Source organism: Passer domesticus, chromosome 7 (genome assembly GCF_036417665.1).
Source record: "Passer domesticus isolate bPasDom1 chromosome 7, bPasDom1.hap1, whole genome shotgun sequence".
NCBI lineage: Eukaryota > Metazoa > Chordata > Aves > Passeriformes > Passeridae > Passer > Passer domesticus.
In genome coordinates this window covers 53,133,619-53,157,842 of record NC_087480.1, presented here as the reverse complement: position 1 = coordinate 53,157,842, position 24,224 = coordinate 53,133,619, and the positions used below count along the sequence as shown (strand labels likewise).

Here is a 24,224-nt window from a genome sequence, read left to right as displayed (position 1 = left end):
TCACCCACAGATAGTTATCTGAGATATTGCAGCCCTTTCCCTCTCCCTTTCCCTTTCCCTCTTTGTAAGAGAACTTAATTACTGAAATAGATCTATGTTTAGAGGAGCTGGAGACCCTCCATCCACTGCCAAAAGGGCCTCATGCCACGTAATGGAAGAAAACCACCACTAAATGTTTCACATCACACTTTCCCCTTTTCCCTTCAATCCTTTGTATTTTAGCATTAACTTCACAATATAGGTTTCCTTTTGTTTTAATTGAGTTGAATTCTGGGGAGAAGGAAAGGATCGTTCCTTTGTTTTTCTTTCTACTGTAGCCCCAGCCATCCCGATGACAGATCTTGTCATTACATGGTGTCATTTTAGATGTTTGCACTGCATCAAAAGCAAACGGAGGAGCCTGCAGTCTAGGCTGTGGGTTGAATAACAATGTTTTTCCAGGGGAAAAAAAAAAATCTGTGAAGTTTTTAATGAGAAACATGAGTTTCGCAGAGGCAGCCTGTACACTGCTCCTGACCCAGCAAGAGCGATGGCTCCTATTTCCCTGGGTATCAGCTTTTGTAGCCCTTTGTGTTTCTGAAGGCTGTGAAGCTGTGGAGCCATCTTGGACTTGAAAAACAGGAGGGCTTATATTTTTCTGTGCATGGTGGCTCTTCCAGGACAGCTTTCCAGTTGCTTGCTCCTTGCTAAAGCAGAGGTTGGTGATGTGTGGCTGGCAGATGCTGGGGACAGTGTGTAGTCCAAAAGGAGAAAGGGTAGTACTGAGGGGCTTAAAATCACTGCACAGGAATCTGCTTTTCCTGAAATGCCTGCATGCTAAAGATGGTGAAAACTGCTGATGCAGGAGAGCAGAGCATCTTTGTCAGGCATCTGTCTCCCAACCACATTCCTTTCAAGCGAGGAGGACTGCTGGGGAAGTCTCTGCTCTGCAGACCTCCCGCTGCCTTCCTGACTTCTCAGAAAGGTCATGTGAAGACTGATGTGATCAAAAGGGGTTTTAAAGTGTTATTTAAAGCGTGTTGACTGTTCTGCAGAGGGTTTTGGTCCTGCAGAATCGGGAAATTTGACTGCTCATCAGCCATGACCCAGAACTTCGCTGTGGGGTCTCACCAGAGAGGACATGCTGGCAACTGAGGGCTTTTATGTGGTTGCCTCGCTTGGGTTGGTCTTATCCCTCTTTGATTTTCCTTATAGTGCATGAACACATTGCTTTGCTGTTGCCCTCTGAAGTGTATTGAGGATTGTGTGTCGTGGTGCTTGTACCAGGGAGCCGTTTGTGGGGGGTGTGGAAATGGTTGTGCCCAGGAAATGGCAATGAGTTTGGCTGCTCAGGCACGGCCTCTGGGCTCCATGGAGCTGACTCTGAGTAGTGTTGGATGTGATGCATAGTTTGGTGGAACTGGAGGATACCCAAAAAAACCCTGGTCCATGTGGAAGAGGCAGAAAACATCCACCAGCAGGCTGAGTTGGGCTTGGAAACTGCCAATGTAAATGCTCTGCCAGGGCTCTCCACTGTCAAAGTTGGTGCTTCTCAAATACCCTCAACACTTTACTTGCATGATGGATAAAAGCTGTGCCACCCTCCTGATGTTACACCTTGTGATGCAAAGTCCTCCAGCCTCTTCCTGGGTGGTTCCTCTTGCTTTGCAATTCACAGATTAAAAGAAAGCTGGGAAAAAAATTTCACATAAAATCAAGGTCTGCACCTTCCTTCACCTCACTTTTTGCTGGATGTTGAAATACAGCAGTCAGTCTTCCCAAACTTGATACCATCTCTCACCTCCTCTTCTGGGATGGCTCTGGTCAAGGCTCTCACCATGGGATGATGACCAGCCACTGGTGTGCCAGCAGGTATTTGGATAACTCCCTGTCCTGGAATTGAGGTCCCTTTCTTCAGAAATCTACTCACAAAGTTTCCAAAAATTATTCTGGAATAAAATGTCAACAGAGGAGGCTGATCTGGAATAGCAATTGCTGAATAATTTATTCTGCAATGAGCAGATAATTTCCCTACATGGAGCAGCCCAAATAAGCTCCAAAATTTAAGCTTTATTGGTTTGGGGGCCAGAGAGGGGAGGAAACGGCTAAGTTTTTGTGAAGTTACTGAAGTGAGCTAAGCTGTTTAAGTATAATAATATTTCTGCAGTATCAAGTGTGTGTCTGTGGTCTCCTTAGTGAAATTATATATATATAAATGTAAAAGCAAAAAAAAAGGTGGGTTTATTCTAAATAAGGGCTGTAAAAGTCAGCAGGAGAGGGAAGTCATCCTGGTGCCTTCTCCGGGGGTCTGTGCTCAGCTCCTGAATGGGGAGCTGAGAGCGGAAATGGCAAAATGGTGTCACCTTAGAGTTTTTTCCACTTTGGGGAGGCAGTTTTAATGCAAAGCCATTTTCTGTGCTTAGAAGTGAGGTTCTCGGAAGGAAGTTAATTGACCTTTTCAACAAATTTGTTACTGAGACCATTACCAGAAATGCTGTTGAAATGCTTTGTAAATACAGTGCTCATTTAACAACACTGCCAGTGACTTAGAAAGTCAGACTTTATGCTCTCTTAAAAATGAAAGAGCTATTCTTAGTGGAAAAAGTGTCTTTTTGGGGAAGAATTTGGAGCAGATTTTCGTATTGAATCTAGGCTGCCTCATTCCCTTGGAAGGCGTCTGAGGGCCAGGAAAATCATAACTAATAACTTCCCTATAAATTGTAGAGCTGCTATTTTAAGGTCTGGTGTCTCAGGGAGTTTCAGGGTGGTGTCCTGCTTCCCTCCGTTGCTGTGTGATGCCCTGGTTTGATTCTGGTCCTTGTTAAGCTAGTCCTGCCCTATGCAAACCCAAAATGTGGGGAAAAAAACAAGTTAGGAGGTTCTCAGGCTTGGTTTTGCTTTTGTTTTTCGATACTGGTAAATTGAATTTGTGTTTTGATTTGAAGATGGCCCATTCCTGAGGCAGCTTTAAATGGTAAAATATGCATTGAATGCAGTTTATCTTTGCATGTTTGGAGACAAAATGCAAAGCTTCTCCCCAGCCTCAGGCTAAGTCCTGGAAAAGCGGCCAATTCAGGAGGGAGGTTGTGTCTTGGAAAAGAGAAAAGCAGGTCAGCAAGGCAAGCAGATACCTCGAGAGAAAAGGATGTCCATGGCTCTGGATCAACTTCTTCCACAGGCAGAGGGCACTCAGGAAGGAGCCCTTAAGCCAGGAGCAACGGGTTAAGGTCTCTGGCACAGGAAGGGCTTTGCTTTAAGGCTGGGATTATGTTTTTGTGGCACTAAGAGCTCTGTGAATCGCCACATTAAAAAGGCGATGAAGGGCAGAGCCCTGCTCCGTTTGCTTTTGACTGTGATGAAGTTCAGTGATCCCATCACGGTGATGCTTGCATGAAGGGATAAGAGGCAGTTCCTAATTAGAACCCTTTTATGTGCTAGAAGCCAGCTTCTCAGCTGTTGGAAATCTGGGTGGCTTCATTGAAGTCAGGAGATGACCCCATCTGAGTCTCGTGTGTGAGTTTTGGCATCTCCCATCAGTTTCCTTGAGGCAGCCGAGGTGGTGACAGCACGGGGCTGGGTTTGCTTTGTGGCAGTTCCAACTGATGGCACGCACGAGCCCGGAAGCTGCGGCAAAAGTGAATTTCCTCCCTGTGGATATTCTCTTTCATGCTTGAAAATAACCCTGCATCTGTTGAGCAAACACCTGAGCTGTAACAAGGAACCATGTTGCTCCTTGTTTAGGAGGCATAGGATATAGGAGGATATAGGCACTTGTAAAAGCACAGGGAGAAGAGGAGAGGGCTGGATGCTTTGGGGATGGTCACAGGAATGTGTTGCCTTTTCTCCCTTAACTGTAGGGATGCTGCATTCACTGCTTCTGCTTAAAAATGTACTGCACAACTTCACCTTTATCACATTTCTGATTTTTGTAAGAAAAATCTTTATGTTCAAGATGCCTGTAAGTTAAGCTGTAGCAGTAAAGAGCAGAGGCTTGAGAGCATTTTGCCACTAGTTATTGCGTGGACAGCACATGTTAATCAAGATGCAGTGAAGTCATCCTCTCTTAAAGCCCTTTCTGTTACTTCAGAACCATCATTTAGATTGGTTGGATCTGACCTGCTAGCAGAGGAATTAGGCTTGCAAGGCTATACCTTAGCAGAGGAAATCTGTCCAAGCTTTAAAACTGGTTATATTTTTTTCTTTTTTGCCCAAACCGTATGTCTTCAGAGCGAGGGTTGTACATCTGGGTAGATTAAAAACCCATCTGTGGGCAGGTGTTGGAAGATTGTGCAAGGTGATGCTGGGGAGGATGGTCTTGCCTTTGGGGCTGGCAACAAAGACCCAAAAAACCTGGTTCTTAAGAATTGTATGGGCAACAAAGAGCACTCCAGGCTGGGGAGAAAATGGAGAACATTTTGTAATGCTTTTGGGTAAAATCACAGATTAGGACTGGTTGTCTGGAGCATGGCCTTGGGCCAGCCAAGCCCCTGAGCTGGGTAGGGGGAGGGGAAAAACCTCCATTTCAGGCTCCTAGATAAACAAACACCAGAAATCTCGTAAGGGTAATAATGGAAATCACTGAGAAATTGAGTTAATACAAGGGCATCTGTGTAAGTGAATGCTCGGGACAGGGAAACAGCTTTGTCCTTTAACTCTAGTAATGCTGGAGCAGATGGGAAGCGCGGTGTGCTTCACGCATTAGCTGGCTCGGATAAAGAGCAAGGCAGAGGCCGGTCCTCTTGGCTGATTAGAGGTTAACAGGGATAGAAACCAGCGGATTGACTCTTCATTTGCAGGAGGTGTTGTGGGATCAGAGCAGATGGCAGAGAGAGCGTCCCTCCAGCTTACTCAGCTGCTCAGAGGAGCTTACGGCTCCCTCCAGCACAAACAGCCCTGTTCCATCTCCTGTTTACAGCTGCAGCTCTTGCTTCTTCCCTGGCCTACCTGGAGAGGTGATAGAAGAGTATTTCTCCCAAACCTGTGGTAGTTGGTGCCTGAGGCCATAGGTATGTGTGGGGACCCTTGCAGACATGGTGCATACTCTCCAACTCATCCATATCCCTTTGTTTCGGCTCCTCCTGCGGCAGCTCAGCTGCGGGCACGGCTCCTTCCTGGGGTGATATTAATGGTCTTTGTTAGCTCTGTGAAAGTGGAGGTGCTTTTCCAGGATGATAATGACTGGGCAAGGACAAGGAATATGGTAGAGACGGGGAGGAGGGCTGCAGGGGGAAATCTTTTAGCAGCAGAAGTGTGGCTGTGTTCTGCTGGGGCGGCATCCTCCTGGCCAGGCATCGCCTGCCTCCTTCATCCCTGCCAAAGTCTGTCTCAACAGCAGCACCTTTGCCTGCGGTCACAAAACAGAATAGCTTTGGAGAGGAGGGAGGATGGAAACTCATAGCAGCTCTGCTCATTGACTCGCTGGAAGCCCGGATTCCCTATTTTGCAAGGGAGAAATGGCAATTGATTCAGCCTTACCCTCTTTCTTTCTGTCTGCCAGTGCTCTGAAAAGGCACATTTTATCTGTGTGTGACAACACCTGCCTAGGGTGCCTCTCATTGAGCCGCTGAATCAAAAGAGCAACAAGAAAAGTGGGTTTAATTGCACACATCTTCAGCAGAGTCTTTCTTGCACTGGCAGCACAAAAGGCCAGCCCTGTGCTGGTTGAATGGAGCCCGGGAGGGCTGGGGCACGCCGTACTCTCGTTACTATCGGAGGCAGATGATTCACTTTGCTGGAGCATTGTCATGTGCAAATGAGTTCATGAGCCCATCTCCTTTCCAACTGCAAGGTCAGGGACTGAGCAATTGTCAGCATCAGCCGGCTGCAGGAATTGATCTAGAAGCTGGAAAGCTTCGGGAGATTTTACTAACCTCCGCTTCCCACCGTCCGAGTACACCGACACCTTCCTCCCGTGGGTGTTGTCTACATTACAAATATTGACCGATTTTAAGTTCATGTTTAGAAAGCTGCTGTTTCGAGGCATGGAAATGTGACTGAGAATGGCTTATAAATAACACTCGGGTGCGGCAATTATTATTCATTGCTAGTTATGGCTTTCACACACTGGAAAAACAAATGGTTTTTCCACTAGGAGCTGGAGCTGCAGTCCGTTTAATCACTAAAGAGCTTGGAATCACTTTAGTTTAAAATAACTTTCCGCTGTGGTTTGGAAATTTAAAAAAAAACATATTTGGGTCACGTTAACCTAGTGTATACAACTCGCACCGAGAATTTCAGTTTACCTCGTCTACATCTGCTGAGCCCCATAAATATCCGTCTATTCTTTCCCGTTTGGTTTCACAGAGCTCCCCAAACACAGATTTGGAGTGGGGTTAGTCTGGCTGGAGGTGGAGAATCGTGGAAGCTGAGCACGGAGTACAGGAGCAGTGAGCAGCCAAGCTGCTGTCTGCCACAGCCACCCCTCTCTGGCTATGATGCAAGGGGATGTGGCTGGTGCCTTCAGGAAGCTGTGTGGATGGACTTTCCATCACGTGGCTCCTAACAGAGGCTGCCCAAAATATCAGCCTCAGGTACTAGGAGGTTATTTGAGGTTTTGACAGCTAGGTGTGGTTGTGAGTTCTTTATGTACATCGTCTAGCTACATCCCACCAGTGGTTCATGCTCAGGGCATAGATGTGCTGCACATTTCCCTCTACTGAGCCATTCCTTGCCCCCTTCAAGGTTATCACAAAGACAGAGAAAAGCCTGTGGAGCAGACAGAAGAACACAGTGCCACGGAGAAGTGTTCCCCACGTTAGCTGTGTGTTACTGGCCACCATCCTCTCACACAGCAGTGCCAGTGCAGCATCTCAGGGTTATGTCCTGCAGGTGGCTGCAGCTCTGTGGTGCTTTCCACCCCTGCAGGACTGTGCCTGCACTCGGGGAAAGGCAGGCGACTGCCACGCCTGGGAAGGAAGAGCTCATTTGTTCCGAATGGCACAACTTAGCAAATGACAACTGTGACTTCAGTCTGGGCTGCAGTGTGAAATCTGAGGGACGGCTGTGAGCAGCAGCTGCCAGAGGGAGCAGAGCTGAGCACCCGGGCTCCCAGATAGTGCGGTAGGTGTGGAGGAGTCCTCCTCTCTTTTGCAGGTGTTGGTGCCATAGTTATGAGAAGGGAAGGGGCTATACTTGGATTTTGCTTGCTTTTGGGATATAAATTTCCATCTGGGCATCCAGGTATTTCACCAGCCTCAATATTTGCTTTATCTTCAGTGATTTGCTGAAGGACACAAAGCAAGGGGTCTTTGCAGCTGGCCTCATGGTAGGCTGGAGCTGCAGGACAGGCTAGTGGTTTCTCCTGATGGTTGGCGTGAGGATATCTGGGTTAAAGATGTCCTGTTTAAAGGCTTTCTGCTCTCACAGAACTGGAAGAGTTTGCACAACTTCTTTTGGTCAAGTAGGTTTAGAAATCAAAGAATTCACCATCTTGGTTAAAGGTGCTTCTGTTGAGGTGTTAGTACTGTTGTCCTAATATCAAAGTCTCCTGCACTGGGATCCCTGCTAGAGGCTTGATCCTCTGTAGCTGTTTGAGAGCCCAGGATTTTTTATTTTATTTTTTGTGAATCTATCCTCCTCCCAGCTTGTAGGGTTTATCAGCTCCGAAGAGGAGAGTGCTGCCCAGCTGACAAGTTTGTAAGTCCCACCAATGTAGAACTCACAAACTCCTGGAAAACAATTCAGGTGCAATGTCTTGTGACAGTAAAACAAGGAAGGTTCTTGCTCTAGTGTTTCGTCCCAATTTGATGGGGATTACAAAGAGATGAGCTCATCATGCCCTGTGTGCCTCTGAACATTCATGGCACCTTTCTGTGCTTTTTCTGGGGCAGTTATGAACACTCAGCTCCTTTTACAACCTTGATCAAAGAGACATCCACTGGGAAGCTTCTGTGGTAGAAGTAGGAGAGGGTGTTCTGGGGCAGGGAAAAGGTGATGTTCTTGGGACAAAGCTAGACTCTGGAGGGGCATAATGAGTCTGTAGTTACAAAGATGGTATTTAATTATTTCTTTTCCATGGTTTTCAATCCTTGGCACTGTCACTTTGCTGGCAGCAAATCAAACATCAAGTTAGCTTATGTTAAGAACAGAAGATGAAGTCCTAGATAAGCACTGGGCTGTAGGAATGTCTTAAATTGAATGTACAGGGAGGACACAGAGGAGAGTATGTCTTTGCTCTCAGTGCTATCCAGACCCTATGTCAGTGATCGGGGCTGTGTTTCTCTCTACTGAAGTGCTGCTATCACAGCTCCCAGGATCCTTTCTTCTAGGATGCAAGATGAACAGAGAAGAGGGTACCGTGACAGCTGTGCTTTTCCAGGGTTACCTGTAGCTTTTTGGTGATAGCAGCAGTGTTCTGTGTGGAGCAGGAGTGTGCACTTCAATGGATGATGAACTAACCACACCAAAACCTACCTTTTAGGCACCACTCTTCCCTGGGACTGTGGTACACATCACTGCCGAGCTTGTGTGCTCAGGAGCTATGGGAGCTGGGGTGCAGACTTGGCTGCAATGTGGGAGCTGCAGGCTGACCTCACATTAATGTAAATATTCACAAATAATGCCTCTGTTCCTGCCAGCTCATCTCTCTTCCACTCCCCCATGTTTAATTTCTGACTCAACTTCTGATAAATGTTTTGTAGAGTTCCTAGTTTATCCTACAGACCTGCTGTCACCACAGCTAAAATCTAAACCAACACTTGACTTGGGGCTCGAGTGCCAGATGAACTTGGCCGTTGTTGACATAATGAATGGTCCTGTTCGATGTGCAGACCAGATCTGAATTGTGAAGACCAGCTCTTGGAGCAGATGGGAGAGCAAGCTTTTGGGATGCCTGAGAATATCCTGAGAAATACCTGAGCAAATACTCTGTCTTGAGAGGCTGATTCAGACCACAGTTGATATATTTTCAGACTTATACCTGTCTGAAACAGATAATTTGGTTAAATGAGTTCCTCCAGCCTTACACCAGTTAGCCCCAAGTGGGGTCTGGCCCACAGTCCCGTTAAAGTAAGCATTTCAAGGCAGTGTTTATGGCCAGTAATTTGTCCTAGAGTGTTTTATATATGTGTGTGCAGGCATACATATGAGGATATACGTACATACTTGCTCAGGAACGCGGTTTCCAGTCCCTTTAACTTGTTCAAAAAGTAAACTAGGGGAGAAACTGGCAGTGAGTCGGAGCCGCCTGCCAAGCATTGCAAACCAGAGAAGTGGTAAAACATAAACACTTTGGAGTTTATCCTCTGGATTTATATAGTTTGGCTGCCAGGGGACGGGCTTGTGTGGAGGGGGAGGCTCGTCAGCCCCTGGCCGCGCTGCTCCCGCGGCGCCAAGCCCAGCACCTCCAGATCCACACTGCTCCTGCTCCCGGCGAGCAGGGAGGGAAGGGAGGTGTCCATGCCTCCCCTCCTGCTCTGCTGGCCACATGGGGTGGCTTTTGGGTGATGGCAGCAGAACAGGTCTGCGTTTCCCCCGCCCCGGCACTAAAGTAAAAGCAGACCTCCTTGACGCTTAATCAGATTTGAATGTGGTTTTTGGCGTGGCTTTAAAGAGACTGGCAGTGAATAGCTGGTTTTGATGCCATTTATTAAAAACCTCTGGTAGAATTTGTCTCCGAAAGCCTTTGTAAGAGCTGGCAAACGCACAAGGGTTTGATGCAGTTAATGTATTTTAATCTTCACCCCCCCACCCCTTCTCCTTTTCTGTCGCTAATTGTAGGGCTCTCAGCTGTCTGCTGCCTTCTCCGAGGGGATGGCAGGCTCTGCAGGGACCTGTACATACACAGGCTTAATAGGTTGTGGTGGCACGGAGAAAAGTGAGCATCCTCCTCAGGGAGGATGGCTGGGATGGGCAGTGTGAGGTGCCAGGTCCCACACCACGTTCTGACAGGGGGACACCAGATTGCCCTGGCCATGTTAATTAACCTCCTGGTGCAGCCTCACTCTCTTGGAGGAACAAGGCAGATGATTGTGAGAAACAAGGATATCCCTTTTCCAGGTGGCTGAGCAAGTGCAAAATGTTGGTGTTGAACCCACTCAGCAGCTGGATGGTGAGAAGGACTCCCTGAGGCTCCCGTTCAAAGTGAGGTTGATAGGCATCCGTCAGTCAGTCTTATCTCACTGATTTAGTCCCTCACTTGCTTGGTACATCCACATTTCTTTCAACCCAAGGGACTTTCTGAGCCCGTTTCATGTTCCTCACCTGTGTTAGCTACTTCCTGGGGGTTTTTTCCACACTTTATGCCTGAAAGCACTGCACCCCCTTTCTGCATGGTGGGAACTGTCAGGAGCACCTTAACATTGGTGTGAACGATTTGTGGAACTCAGGGAATGGTTTTCCCCCAGCTGTGGTTTGGTCTGTGGATAGCTCCTGTCCCTGCTCTTTGTTTACACTGTGTGGAAGAGCTCAGAGCTGTGACCATGCCCTGGAGCACTCTACCTGGTTGAGAGACCAAAGTTGGAATTGCTTTGCATTTAGTTTGTGGATTTTTTTGTCTGCCTCATCAAAGAAAAGCAAACGTGGTCTTTTTCTACCAGCCCTCACTCATGTGAGTTGCAAATTCAGTGAGAAGGAGGCGTGGATGGAAATGACTCCCAGGAGAGAAACAGTCTGAGATACTTAAACAAATGGGAACCGAGCAGCTTCGCTCTTCCCCTGAGGGTTTGGCTGTTAAATAAACTCGCCGATGAGTCTGGCTGTGTGTGTGTGTTGGTGCAGAAGTGTGTTTGTATACACGGGCTGGGTGTTGCTGGGTGTAAGCCACGGCGATGGGCTGTGCTGGGTGCTGCACTCCTTGGTGTATGAGAAAGCACACAAGCAGTCTTGCCTTTCCTTCCTGCCGGAGCTGGCATGGGTGGCTGTGGTCAGAGGGAAGCTAACCTGACCTTTTCCCTCTTCTTCTTTCCCTCTCCAGGGTTCCACCTCAGTGGAACAGTAACGGAGCCAGCGACTGCGACAGAACCAGAGATGACCTACAAGGTGGCCATCAGCTTCGACCGCTGCAAAATCACCTCAGTGACGTGCGGCTGTGGGAACAAGGACATTTTTTACTGCGCTCATGTCGTGGCGCTTTCACTGTACAGGATCCGCAAGCCAGACCAGGTCAAACTCCGTCTTCCCATCTCAGAGACCCTTTTCCAGATGAACAGGGACCAGCTCCAGAAGTTTGTTCAGTATTTGATCACAGCACACCACACCGAGGTGCTGCCCACCGCCCAAAAGTTGGCCGATGAGATCCTGTCATCCAACTCTGAGATCAACCAAGTGCACGGTAATTCCTCCCTCCTCACTGGGTGACCCTGACTCTGTGTTTGGGGCTGGGGTGGTGGTTTGGGTGCCCACAGTGGTGTCCTTCATTTTACATTTGTCTTTTGCTGCACAGAAAGAGCTGGCAGTGTCACACTGAAGTTAATGCATGGGTGTTGGGACCACGTGGCTGGGGTGTCCCCAGCCTGCCTTCTCCTCTTCTTTATGTGTTTGTCTGTCAAACATGGGCTTCAACAGGCAGGAAGAGGCAGAACTGATGGGCTGGTGGTGCACAAGGCACAGCTCAGAGTAGAATGGAGAAGCCAAGGACATGGTGCTGGGACCCTGTGGAGCGGGAGGCGCAGTGGGGATGTGGCTCCTCCAGCACGTGGGGACACGGTGTTGGCCTAAGCCCTGCACTAAGTCAGATGTGGCTGAACTGGTGGGAGATAAAGCTTTGATCTCCGTGGGTGTTAATTTGCCCATAATAAATGAGCACCACTGTTTTTACCTACTGCACAAAGGCAGTGGCGATGTGTCCTGGGGCATTTTGTTTGGAAAATGCTTTTGACTTCCTCCCCTGGAAATCTGGGGGACAGTGCCCAGCCCAGCCCTGCTCCACTGGCCCAGGATGTGGCCCAGGCTCTTGGGGATCTCCCACGGTGTCTTTTCAAGGAGCCCAGGAGCTGAGGTTGCCCAGGGTCTGCAACAATGAGCAGCTCCCCGCTGTGCCAGTCCCACCAGCTGTAGAGCAGAGATAATAAACACTTATCTGCCACGGAAGGGCGTTGCAGGGATTAACACGTGCCTGTTAAGTGTTCTGAAGATGAAAAGCCCCATATGCAGCCTAAAACACCATCTGAACTAGTTGAATCCACATGTAGAAAAGTAAGGCCAGAGGTTCACTGTCACCATGGCGGTGATGGCAGCTCTGATCTCAGATGTGTTCATCTCTCTCTCTCTATCTGGTAGTTCCTGTTCCTACCTTGGGAGATGCCTTTGTCTCCTCTGCTGGGCCACATCTGCCACATGGGTGGTTGTGCTCTAAGTAACTGCCTTTTGCAGGGGGCCTTCAATTTTTGGCATTGTAAAAGAATGAGGATCTGTGATGTGCCAAGGATCTGGTGAGGGCCATTCCCTCTCTGAACTGATCTACTGAAGCTGAGGCTGGGCAAGATCCCTTCTTGGCCATTGTTTGAGGCTGCTTTCTCCTAAGCAGATTGAAATAAAGCTTTTAAGGCTCTGAATATTTATTGTTCTAGAGTCAGCAAAAGGCTGGTGGTTGAGAGTCTTACAAAGATACAGATGTTGGCTCCAGTTCAGTATCTGCTTCTTGTTTTTACAAGTGGTTAAAAAAAAAAAAAACCACAAAGCAAAAATTTTCACTCCCTTCAAACTTGGTGCAAATTTACGCACTCCAGTGTGTGATTTTAAACCAACAGAGACATGGTCAACCCCACAGAGGGTGGCACCTATCTGACACCCCTGTGGCTGTCCAGCTGGTCACAAGTAACACCACTGCAAGCAGAAGAGCAGCCTTATCTCACTCTGGGGGAGGATACAGAACAGTCTTCATATGATGACATGATCTTAAGGTGATCTATAACTCAAAAATGTTGCATCCTGTGAAAAGGAAGGCTCCAAACCCCTCACATTCAATTCATGGTGATGCTGTCCAGGGCTTCGATTCTTGATCCCAGACAGTGTTTTGTCCTGCCAGGAGCACAGCCACAATGCAACCAGCTGCACTGCAGACCTGCTTGACCCCAGGGTGAGGAAGGGCTGCAGCCATGGGGCTCTGTTTGTGGGAGAGGAATTCTGGGCTCTCCAGGTGAAGTGGATCCAAATTTGTCCCCCATCTTGCCCTTCCCAGCTGTGGATCATGTATTTTTAGTGGGTCACTGATCCTGGGATTTGTAGTTATTTAAGCTGTGCTCTGCATAGAGCTTTATGTGCACTTTCAGACCCTTGGGGTCACACCTCAGCCTTGGGGTTGGAGCCAAGGTGTCTTTTGTCAGGCCAGTCTCTGCAACCCAAACAGTCGCCCACTGTGGGCATTGGACACCTGAAGTTATTACACCCTGGAGCAAGAATGTTCTTTCTGGAAATCCATCTTTTTTGCCTGCCCCTCCTTCTTTTGAGGATAGGTCTATTGAGCTTCATATCAGCATCAGGTGTTCCTCACCTGCCTCTGGTCACCCAAAAGATTCCTCTTTCCTTGTCTATATGGTGAGCGTGTAGGATTGAGGAGCTGGTTTTGCACCGGGCTGGCTGGGGAATGCCCCTTGTGCAAGGGGGCTGTCTGGTTTTGTAAAATAAGGCTTTCATGGATGCTCCTTCTCCTCCTGCAGAGCCTGAATGGCAGAGAAAATTACTGGCCATTGTCTGGCGCGCTCAGCTCCGGGCACTGGATCTTTGTTCCTTGCAGGAGTCTGTAGCCGCGGGCTGTGCACCGCGTGCCGATCTTCCCGGCTGTCTTCCTAGAAGGAAATGCAAACTATCCAGTAATGATGGAGTCTTGGAGCGCAGCCAAGGCGCTTGCGTGCTCCCGGAGGGTTCAGTCCAAGCAGAGCCTAGGTGTGCCTGCCGCTCTGCTCCCCACTTGACCTCCGCCTGCTGAAGTGGGTCACGTTTCTGCTCCTGCGCCTGGGCCGCCAAGGGCAGCGTGTGCCAGCGAGAGCATCTCCCGTGTCTGGCACCTCCGCGCTTGGCGTCTGGAGTGGCAGCTGGAGGGAGGAGACCAGCGTAGGTTTCAATGCTCCTCCCCGAGGGGACAAAGCCAGCAGTGTGGCTGCCTGGCACAGACCAAGGCTGCAAGGATGTCACTGTGCCAGCAAAAGTGACTCGTGGCTGCTTGGTCTCTCCTGGTGGGTAGAATGCTGGGGGCAGCCAGAAGCTGCAGCTGGAAAGCTTGCATCCAACAGCTGAGATTCCAAGGGAGTGAGGAACATCTGGTGGTGGCCACCTTGGCACCCTGTTCTGTCCACTCTTCTGAGAGCTTAAAGATGGCACAGTGCCTGTGGGCCCAGATCTGGGGCTTAGAGGTACCTTTCATGCATCAGTGACGAATTCTTCCCCCTCCTTGTGTAAGGAGCAGTAGATTTTGGCAGACCCCATGTTTGCAGCTCTGTAACTCACCCAGCTTGAGCAGCATGTGGACGTGCCAGAGGGTGCTGCTGCCCTCAGTCCAGGAGCTGTGGCTGGGGTGGTCTGTCTGGTCCACGGAAATGCCAGTGGATGACACTGTATCTGCAGTGCTCATCTGGTGCCATCAAAGGGCTTGGGATGCTCTTCTCAACCAGAAGTGAGAAAAGTCACAAAACTTCTGCTGTCAGAAGGTGCAGGGGCAACTCTGTCTGAGGACAAGCCATGTGAATCACCAAGGGGCCTCTGTGGTCCTGCAGGGTCTTGGGAGCTTCCTTGGAGGAGAGGACTTTTGGGAAACTGTGAAAGGGAATGGTCCCTCAGGCTTTGGCATGGGAGAAGCAGATCTCCTTATGCAAGATCCATAAGAAGCTTGCTGCCTCATCCATTCCCTTTTGTCCTACATGCATTCTTGACCACCTTAAGCTTTCCTTCAACTCCTGGGCTAAGACTGTCCCACCTTGTTCCTTGTGCACAGCAAGTTGGCTGCCAGGTCAGTGTGCAGGAAGTCCCTGCCTGTCCTGTCACACCGAGCCAAGGCTGATGTTTGAGGAGTCCTCGGGCACTCTTTGACTTTCAGGTCATCTCGAGACAGCGTCTGGAGGGCAGCACCAGTAAATCTGTTTGAAATTCTGCCTTCCCGCAGGGGAGGAGGAGAAGGTCGCATCTCCAGGGCATTCATGTTCCTGTTTGCTGAGCTGTGGTGAATTTAAGGGAAAAAACACACCTGAGTGCTGGAGAGAAAGGCAGCTCTTCCCCTTGTCTTGCAGAGCGACTGGGGTTGCCAAAGGATTCCAGAGCACAAGTGGTTCTTGACAAGCAGCTTCCAAAGTTGGCTGCACCAGATACTGGTACCAGCTGGACCACATTGCTCCTGTCCACCCTGCTGGGAGCCAGTCTGGATTCCCTTGCCCCGGTGCTGTCAGGTGTATGTGAATCTTCAGGCTGCCCTGGCAGCTCCCTCTGACTTGCCTCCACTTGAAAACGAACCGGGAGTCTTGGCAGAGCTCGATTCCTTGCTTTGCTGCTATTTTTAATCCCTTGTTAGAGTTCATTTCCTTTCTGGTGCCTGGTTATTTTCTCTTCAAGGTTTTCTGCCGTTTGCTTATTTGTCCATGTCCTCCCCACCCCCCGCCCTGAGCTGATCCTTCACATCTGTTTTCTCTCTGGACGCCGGAGAGGAGCCGGGAGGCATTCAGCAACACCACCATGTGCAGTCATGAGATGGCCCTTGTGAATGGCCACCACGACAGCCAGCCCTGCTCCAAGCACCACTGACCCCGGGGCTGGCACGGCCAGGCCCCAAACCACTGCTGGCTGCTGGGCACACTCGGGTGAAATGGCCATAAAGGAGATGCTGGAGCAGCCTCCCTTATCACTGGGTGGCTTTTAGCATCACTTTATCAGCTCCAGATACTGGTTGAAAATTATAATCGTGCCTTTTTCTTTGTATCACCAATCCTGCTTCAAGTCAGATGTTCTGGGAGTGCTTTCCACACTACTCAGCTGATGTATCTCCCCTCCTTGGGTTCAGGAGCTTGGGTTTGGGATGTGACAATGCTCTGGCATGACCCACAAGGTCCTACTGCCTCCTGATCCCTGGAAATCTGCAGCTTCTCAGTCCAGGAGCTCCTTTTGTTTTCTTCATGTTGGGCAGCTAATTTCTGAGCAAGGAGTTGAATTTTCCGTGCCTGACTTCACTCTCTTTTCTAATTTGTAGATTTTTCCAGTCCTTTTTCCTCGGTCGTTGTATTTGCCAAGTCTCACTTGGCTGTCAAACAGTTAAACCCCTGAGCTCCCGGTGAGGGGGGAGCCCAGCTCGGGGTGTGATGGATTGCATTTTTATCTCTGTTTCTACAGCCAGTGTAAACGGGCTGGTGAAACACTCTTTCCACTCAAGATGTGCAATGGTGTTTCCTTAAATCTGAATCCGGCAGGACCAAGATCCAGCACATCTGAAACAGGGCTCTTTGGAGCACGAATGCTGCTATATGAGAAATGTGTTATGCAGGCGCCGGGCTGTTTTACATGCCGTTCCCAGCTCCTTTGGAGCTGAGACATGGAATCACTCATCAGCTGCGTCACGGCATGCCGCTGCCGAAGCCCCCACGGTGTGAACGTTGGCAAGGGGAAGTGGACAAATCCTGCCATTAATATTTAAACCCAGCACAAATCCCGTTGTTTGCTCTTAAATGTTTATCCAGCTCCCCAGCGTAATTGGGCAGCCCGTTATCTGCTGGGTTGTGCTGCACGTGTGGGAATTTGCTATTACAGCCCTCTCTCTGAATCTTTTATAGGAGAGAAAAAAATACATTTACAAGCAAATTTGGGCTTTATTTGGAGGCGCGGGAGGCGCGTTGCTAATTTGGCTGTGGCCCGAACCCCAACGTGCGAAGTGCTCAATGTGTTGCGTGGGAGGAGGAGGTTTTATTTAGCTGCACGCTCCCTTCCTTGCTGCTCGGGCTTTCCGTTGCTAACGCTACGTGTGAGCAGCAGGCACCAGGGGTAGCCCCGGGAACCCCCAAAGAACGAACCTACTTCTTGCATTTTGCGACCTCCTCCTCCTTAATCTGTCACAGTGGTGACATGTGGCCATGGTGAGGGATGAGCTGGGCTTTGGTGGGATGGGTCACCCCAGGTGACCATGCCCTCCTGGTGCCTGTAGACACACAGGTGACCCTGTAGAGGCAGTCGAGGCTGCAGCTGGGAGTGGCGGGCAGGATGGTGGCGAGGAGGATATTAAGAGTGCAAGCGTCTGGGATACCTAGCGATGGGGCCGGATAAGCGCTCCTGGTAGACAGATTAGTCATCGGTTCCTGATAGGGGATAATCACCGGCTTGTCTGCTCTTTATCTGCGAGATAAGGATGAGGCTGGGGGAGGGAAGGAGAAGGCACAGAAAAGCTCAGAGGGCCAGCATGGACTGTCCCTGTCTGTGATTGTCCCTCGTGGCTTGTGACAGGACTGAGCTGACTCTGGTGGAACACTGAGGAGGACTCGCCCCTTGCTGTGGGCTCAGGGTTTAACTGCTTCTCCTGGGCTGTGGGATCAGGGTCAGGGTGTATGTGGCAAAAGTCCTCATACTCATCCAGGAACTGTGATTTCCTTTCTGCTGCTTCAGCTCTCGTCCCAATTATGTGGTTGTGTCGACTATAAATTATTCTGCAGAGGGAGCAGCAGCATCCTGTCCCTTCAGCGTGCCTAGGGCTTGCTGGGACTTCTCTCAGGCAGTGACTGTTAGCAGAAATTAAAGTAATTTTGTAAAGGACATTAGATACAAATAACTGTATCTTAGCAGGTCAGGAGTGTTCTCAGTCTGCTGGAGGAGCAGAACCCCTGAGGTTGATGTTGTCTTGCTTACAAGCCAGGAAGAGACACTTGCCCTGCTGAGCAGCATCCTGGAGCACAATTTTCATGAATTGTATTTGAGCTCCTGGTTCAGCAATGCACAAGGCTGGGGTGTGCACAGCATCCCAGGCTGTCTCTAGGAAAGTGATGTCTGCTCCCCAGCCAGATCCCAGTTTTGGAAAAGACATCATGAAGATTTAATTGGGAATGTGTCACCTACAACATCCCATGGCTCCTCATGCAGCACCTCGCTCTTTCTGTGCTGTCCCTCTTCCTCTCTTGGGAGGGAGATAGGAGAAGCAGACCAAAGTGCAGTGGAGCATCCTCCAGTTGCACCAGTCCCTCCTCGGTACTGGTTTTCCCTGAGGAGTTTCTGTAGAGCAGGACCCAAAAGCAGACAGCTGAAAACCCAGCTTTCTGTTCCATTTTGTGCTCTTGGCTGCCCACTGGAGTTGTGCTACTGCCTGTCCTGTGAGCTCTGGAACCCGTGGCTGGGACATAGGGTAGTGCTTGGGCGGGAAGATGGGAATCGAAGGAGGCAAGGTGAGGGAAATTTGGTCCAACTTGTTTAACTCAATTGTGGGTTTTCTTTCCTTCTTTTGTTCTCTGGAAGATTAAATGCAGCCTGTGAATGCATGTGTGTGCCTGCCAAAGGCCCTGTTCTGGTCACAGTTTGTTCTTTGAAGGATTATTGATCCTTTGTTCTTTGCTCGGAGGGTCTATCTCAGGCAGGTACACTGATGCCCAGGGACTGGTCCCCTGTCCTAAAGCAAGTGAGGGGCAGGACCAGGTGTTTAACCCCGGGCTCTGGAGCCCAAGTGCAGTAGTACCTTTGTTAGACTGTTCCAGACATGGGGAAGGGCTTGCAGGAATTGGAGCTTTACTGATGCTTTAACAAACCGGTGATGTGGAGCAGGAGCACGCTGGGCAATCCCTGGAGCCGCAGAGCGCTTCGGGCTCTGCAGCTGTGCTGCCTGCACTCCTGGGGCTGTGGAGGAAGGCAGGTCCCTGGTCTTCCTCAGCCTCTTTTCACATGGGGTGCAGAGGGTGAGGGGCCATGCAAGCATTAGCGCTGTGGTCAGGACATCCCTCCTGATGGCTGTTGCCACTACTGTGTTAGGACAGCACAGTGCTGCCAGCTGGGCTCACTGCCGAGGAATCAAGTTGGTTTTCTGTCATCTGAGCTGACAGAGTAAAGGTGGGTTCCTAATAAAACAGAGGTAGGTCCACTCCTTGCTAGTGGGACTGCTGACCCTGCTGCCATAAACATGGTTGTCTCTCTTCTCCCCCCCATCCTCTCAGGCGCTCCTGACCCCACTGCTGGGGCCAGCATCGACGACGAGAACTGCTGGCACTTGGACGAGGAGCAGGTCCGAGAGCAGGTGAAGCTGTTCCTATCTCAGGGAGGGTACTACGGCTCGGGGAAGCAGCTCAACTCCATGTTTGCCAAGGTGAGGAGCCGGCTGCTCTCTCCCATCTCTGCTCAGCATGTCACGTAGCTGGCACTCGCTGGCTGCCCTGGCAGGGTGCCCATCACAGCTGGGAATCTCTGCTCCAGTGCCTTCTCGCCCTGTCGCGGAGCAGGCGGCTGTGATCCAGGCTCTGGGTCAGGCCTGGATTGTCTCACCTGCTGTCCTGGCAGGTCCCTTCCTCCCATGGGTGGGTGCCATGATCCCTGTGCAAGGAAGGGCATTCCCCCATCTTCTTCAGTGCAGTGGGGAAAAAGCCAGCCCTGCAGAGCCTAGCAAGACCATGGGAAGGTGGAACCGTAACCCACAAATCTCACCCAGCCTGTGGACCTTTCTCTTTCTTTGCAGATGGGCTTTGCTTTCATATTCTTAATCTCAGTCTCCTTCACAGCCTTGCTGTGACTGCTACTCAACTGGGCTCCAGTCAGCCTCATCACAGCCTCATCAACCCCCCCATTGCATGAGGGTTATAATGTGTGACTGTACATTATACACACACACACACACATATATGTATGTATGTATTTACAGTCTGGACCCTCAGACTGTAAATACATACATACATATATACAATACTGTGAGTTGCCAGCCAGATGAATGTCTTAAACAGCTCTGAAGGACCATGGTTTGTCTCACCCAAGACTTTCTCTTTGTCCTTTCCAGGTCCGGGAGATGCTGCGCATGAGGGACTCCAACGGGGCCAGGATGCTGACGTTGATCACAGAGCAGTTCATGGCTGATCCCCGGCTCTCCCTCTGGAGGCAGCAGGGGACAGGCATAACAGAGAAGTGCCGGCAGCTCTGGGATGAGCTGGGTAAGGGTCACTGCCTTGCAGAGAGGAGCAGAGTTACCTGGGCTGCTGGGCCAATGGGCATCATTACAGAGGCCCTATGGGGCTCTTTTTTTGGGAAAGGAGACCCTGAGACATGCCAGGACCTTACTGTATCCCCTGCTGGGTAATCAATGTGAGACAGCTGGATCAGGCCCAAACCACACAGTTCAAAACCTTAAACCTGCCCCTCTCCTGCAAAAGGATCAAGGGTGACAGGTGTGCAGTGTGTTGCTGGTCCCGTGCTTCCAGCAGGCTGGTGTTTGGTGAGCTGCCCCAAAGCCTTTGCGAGGGAGGACACAGGGCTGGTGAGCCCCAGGGGCTGGATGTAGCCTGGGTGTGGAAGTTCTGTTCCTGGGGGAACCGTGATCCAGAGAGGGAAGGCGGGTTCTCAAGTCCCATCACATCTGGCAGATTCTGCCTGCTGCTGTGCACGTTTCCAGGGTGAGGGGGGCAGGATGGGCAGCACAGAGCCTGGCTGTGAGGGAAATGCAGTGCTGGGTAATTCTAGCTAAGCACCTTAGACACCAGCTCAGCTGGCTGACACTGTAATATCATTAGAATAAAACATTTAGATGACGTGAGCTTGGGCAGTAGGGTTGTGTGGAGAAGTTAACCCTGCAATTCTGGGCTCTCCTGGATATATGGGACCTTGGGTGAATAGTTTGACTTGAGCCATAGTTTGATGAGTGAGTTTGGGCTCCTCTGCAGCCTGCTGGTAGGAGATACTCTGCCAAGAGCAAGGGCTGATGGGCTGGCACCAAAGGGATATGGTAGAGCTGGAAGAAGGATTAGGATGGTTTGGGATCTGGAACATCTGAAACTGCAGCTGGAAATCACAAACCCACCTACCAAGTGCCCAACAAATGCAAACTGAAATGAGGCTGGGAACCCTGGCCAAACTATGCAAACAAGATCTGGGCAGGGGTGGGATGTCTTGTTTCTGTATGAAGTTTCCTGGATGGAAATAACCACACCAGCTCTGGAGAGCTCATCTGCACTTGCTTGCCAAGAAGATATTTCCAGGATTTTGGGATGCTGCAGCTAGACAATTGGATATGCAAGGATCCTGGAGAGGTGGCCAAGTCCACCAAGCCAGAATTTCCACATGGAAGAAAGCAAGCACACTGGTGATACATGAATGGGTGTGTGGGCAGGCCTGGACGCAGGAAGCAATTTGCTTAAAATTACAGATTATTTGGCCAGGTTTCCAAGCTGCTATCCAAGCTGAGAGCCCTCCCTCCCTTCCTGCACAGGCGAGGGGAGCGTGGTTGGGTTTCAGTCCTGGCTTAACCATACAAGAACCAGGCTGGTGCAGGCAGGTTTGGTCGGCAGAGTGGGAGGAGGTGGCAGCACGTCCCCATTGGCAGATGGCAAAGTGGCTGGGGAATGTCAGGGCCCTTCCAGTGCTGGATCAACACGACAGCAGGGGAAGTGTGGTGCCAGCCAACACACGTCAGAGCAGCTCGCCTGCCACAGGCGTGTCACACGTGAGGGTCTGGGCATCTCCATGCTGAAGAGAAGCTCCTGTAGAGGACACGGTGATGTTCCAGGAAGCAACTCCAGACAGGCATGGACTGTACTCAGAACAGGGATTATTCCTTCATTTTACAGAAGCCTTTTGCATTCGGCCGTGTGCAGTGTTTACTGTAGGAGCAGAGCATATCTCTGAAGGAGGTGTGGAGGTCCAGAGGGACCAGAGTTGCTCTGAGTTGGGGGTGTTTATCAGAAACAAACATCAGGAATGCAGAGCAGTGTCCTAAACCATCCCTGGATGGGTAACAGTAGCCAGGGCAGATGGGGTAGTGGAAGCACCACATCCCACTGCCTGTGGGCTGTGGATGCCAAAGCTGCCAGTATTCCTGCTGAAGGGAGGGATGAGGGGCCTGTTGCCAGCTGCCACGGGAAGCCCTGGCACAGACCACAATCCTCCACCACTTAGAAACAAAAAATGAGCCTTTTGGAAATTATTTTGGGCACGTGTTTAATAATTAATCATCGATTTTAGCAAAGACTGCATCACAGACTTGCGTGGGATTGGAAGAAGATCAGCCTTAAAGAAGATTGTGGATTTATGCTGGGGAAAATGTAAAGGATTTTGCAGGATTTCAGAGTTATAAAAAAAAAAAAGGAAATGAAAATAAAAACGGGATCATTTGCTTGTGCATGTGCTGCCAACTGAACCTCTATTGCCCCGTCTGCTGGGGAGCCAGAGGAAGGACCTGCTGGATGGAGAGCTCAGCAGCGTGGGAGTATTTGCCCTGGCGCATTAGTACTTACGATTAAAGCCTAATTACAAAAAATAGACGAAAAACCAGCTGAAGTGCAGCCTGACCTTAATCTGCCTGGAGACGGGTTTATTTATCTCGGCCACTTGTTTACAGTGGGGAATTTCAGCAGATTAAGCCGGAGAGCGACCCTGTGGGAAACGGGAGAATCTCTTTGATGGTTGGGAAACTTGGGCGCGGGATCGGCGCGCTGTCTTCTCTGGGGCCTGCAGCCAGGACCACTGGTCTGGGAAGGCTCTGACCCCCCTGTCCCTGCACCCAGCCCCGTCATCAAAAAGCATTTTTGTTTAGAGGCTTAGCTTAATCGTGATCTGCCGCTTTGTTCCCCACTTAACCTCCTGCTATCAGAAAGTTCAGATGAAGGTTTCTGCAGCATGTGAAGAGACATGGAGTCTGACCTGGTGTGGCATTTCGGCTCAGGACAGGAGTCACTTGTGCTGTCAGCTGATGTCACTTGACCACAGGGCTCAGAAAACCACTCTGTTATATCTCCCAGATAATTAGCATGACTGAGACAGATGCAAATCTCACTTCCCTCCTGGTTCCCACCTCCCCACCACATCGGTCTTTCTGCAGGAGAGCCCAGGGGCATAATGTTTTGGCATGCAAAGGATGCCTCAGAGGGCTCTCAAAAATAGGCAGCAAAGTCATGAGGCTTCCAAGGAACGCATATTAGCAGAGCTGTGGGAGCCAAAAATCCAGCGGGTGCATCCCATTCCTGGGGGCGGTGAAGCTGGAGCACCAAGCCTTGTTACTGCCTGTCAGCCAAGGTCTGTGCACCCTCAGAGGCGTGAGTTGGAAATGCCCAAGGCTGCTTTTGACACCTGCACCCCAAAGTGGGCGAAGAAGAGCAATGGCAACAGGCAGGAGCACTGATGGAAGGGAATGCCCGACACCCAGAGTCGAGTGCAGGTTTTATCTCATGTTCACCTGAGGAGGTGGGAAGTTCTGTCCCCTTCCTTAAGGAAGACTCATTTTCTGGAGCTGAGACCTGATTTTTAAAAAGATGCCATGTCTGAGTATCCCCCTGTGGAGCCTGCAGGAGCCTGGCAGTGAGTGACATAGACCTACTCTGGTAAGGATGAGCCCCTAAGGAGGTACCTCTTTTACACGTTAATTAATTGCTAATGTTGCAGCTCAAAATTCTTAATCCCCCCTCTTCGTTAGAAACAAGTGAGGTGTTGGTGGGGTTTCCTGGGGACAGAGATTGAGCTGAACTGGGCAAGGGCTGCTTTGGACATTTGCTGATGCTCATGCCTGGAATTTCTTTTCCCGTGCCCATTCCTGGATGTGATGCTGCTGCCACCATCTGCGTTGTGACGCGGTGACGTCTGTCCTGCCAAGGCTCCAAGGAGCCAGACAGGCACAGCCTCCGTGCCTTACTAATGATTTGAACCAGACATGTCCACAAGTTCCAACTGGAAAGGATTGGTGAGGGGCCATGCACCCCAAAACCAGCTGTAATGCAGAGGAGCAGAAAGGCACCAGAGTGGAGCCAGGGCCAGGACATGGCTGCTCAGCCTGGGTTTGCCTCATGTTGTCTGGCAGAGGGACCAGCTGCTCTGGCTCCTGTTGGATCTGCAGCCTCGCTTGGGGCTGTTTGGATCAGTGGCAGGGGTGGGGAGCTGCTGCTCAAAACACAGCCAGCGAGGGAGGTGCTTGGGGCTTGTGGAGGAATCTCCTTGTTGTGCAGTGGAGGCATGTTGAGTGATGTTGTTGTGCCACTGGCTGTCACTTTGGGATGGGAACTTTGGCTCTGGGAGTGATGGAGACGTGAGGGACAGCAGGGAGAAGGAAGGTGCCCATGGAAGAGAGGCAGGGAGGGTGTTTCTGCAGGAAGCTGAACTGTCCCACGTGTGTGACAGGATTTGACATGAATAGAGAGAGAGGAGCAGCAGGAGCTGCTCAGCCTGAGGGGATCCCT

The 24,224-nt window shown here is 50.4% G+C and overlaps 1 protein-coding gene across 2 annotated transcripts in view; it reads left to right on the top strand.

Annotated features, from left to right (window-relative positions):
- Positions 1 to 24,224, top strand: part of ZSWIM5 (zinc finger SWIM-type containing 5) — a 95,495-nt gene that overhangs the window by 55,121 nt on the left and 16,150 nt on the right. For both annotated transcript variants that reach the window (XM_064428703.1, XM_064428704.1), the window contains exons 2-4: positions 10,892 to 11,248; positions 19,017 to 19,165; positions 19,847 to 19,997. In XM_064428703.1, the coding sequence (XP_064284773.1) occupies positions 10,892 to 11,248; positions 19,017 to 19,165; positions 19,847 to 19,997 (657 nt within the window). The remainder of the gene's footprint in view (positions 1 to 10,891; positions 11,249 to 19,016; positions 19,166 to 19,846; positions 19,998 to 24,224) is intronic.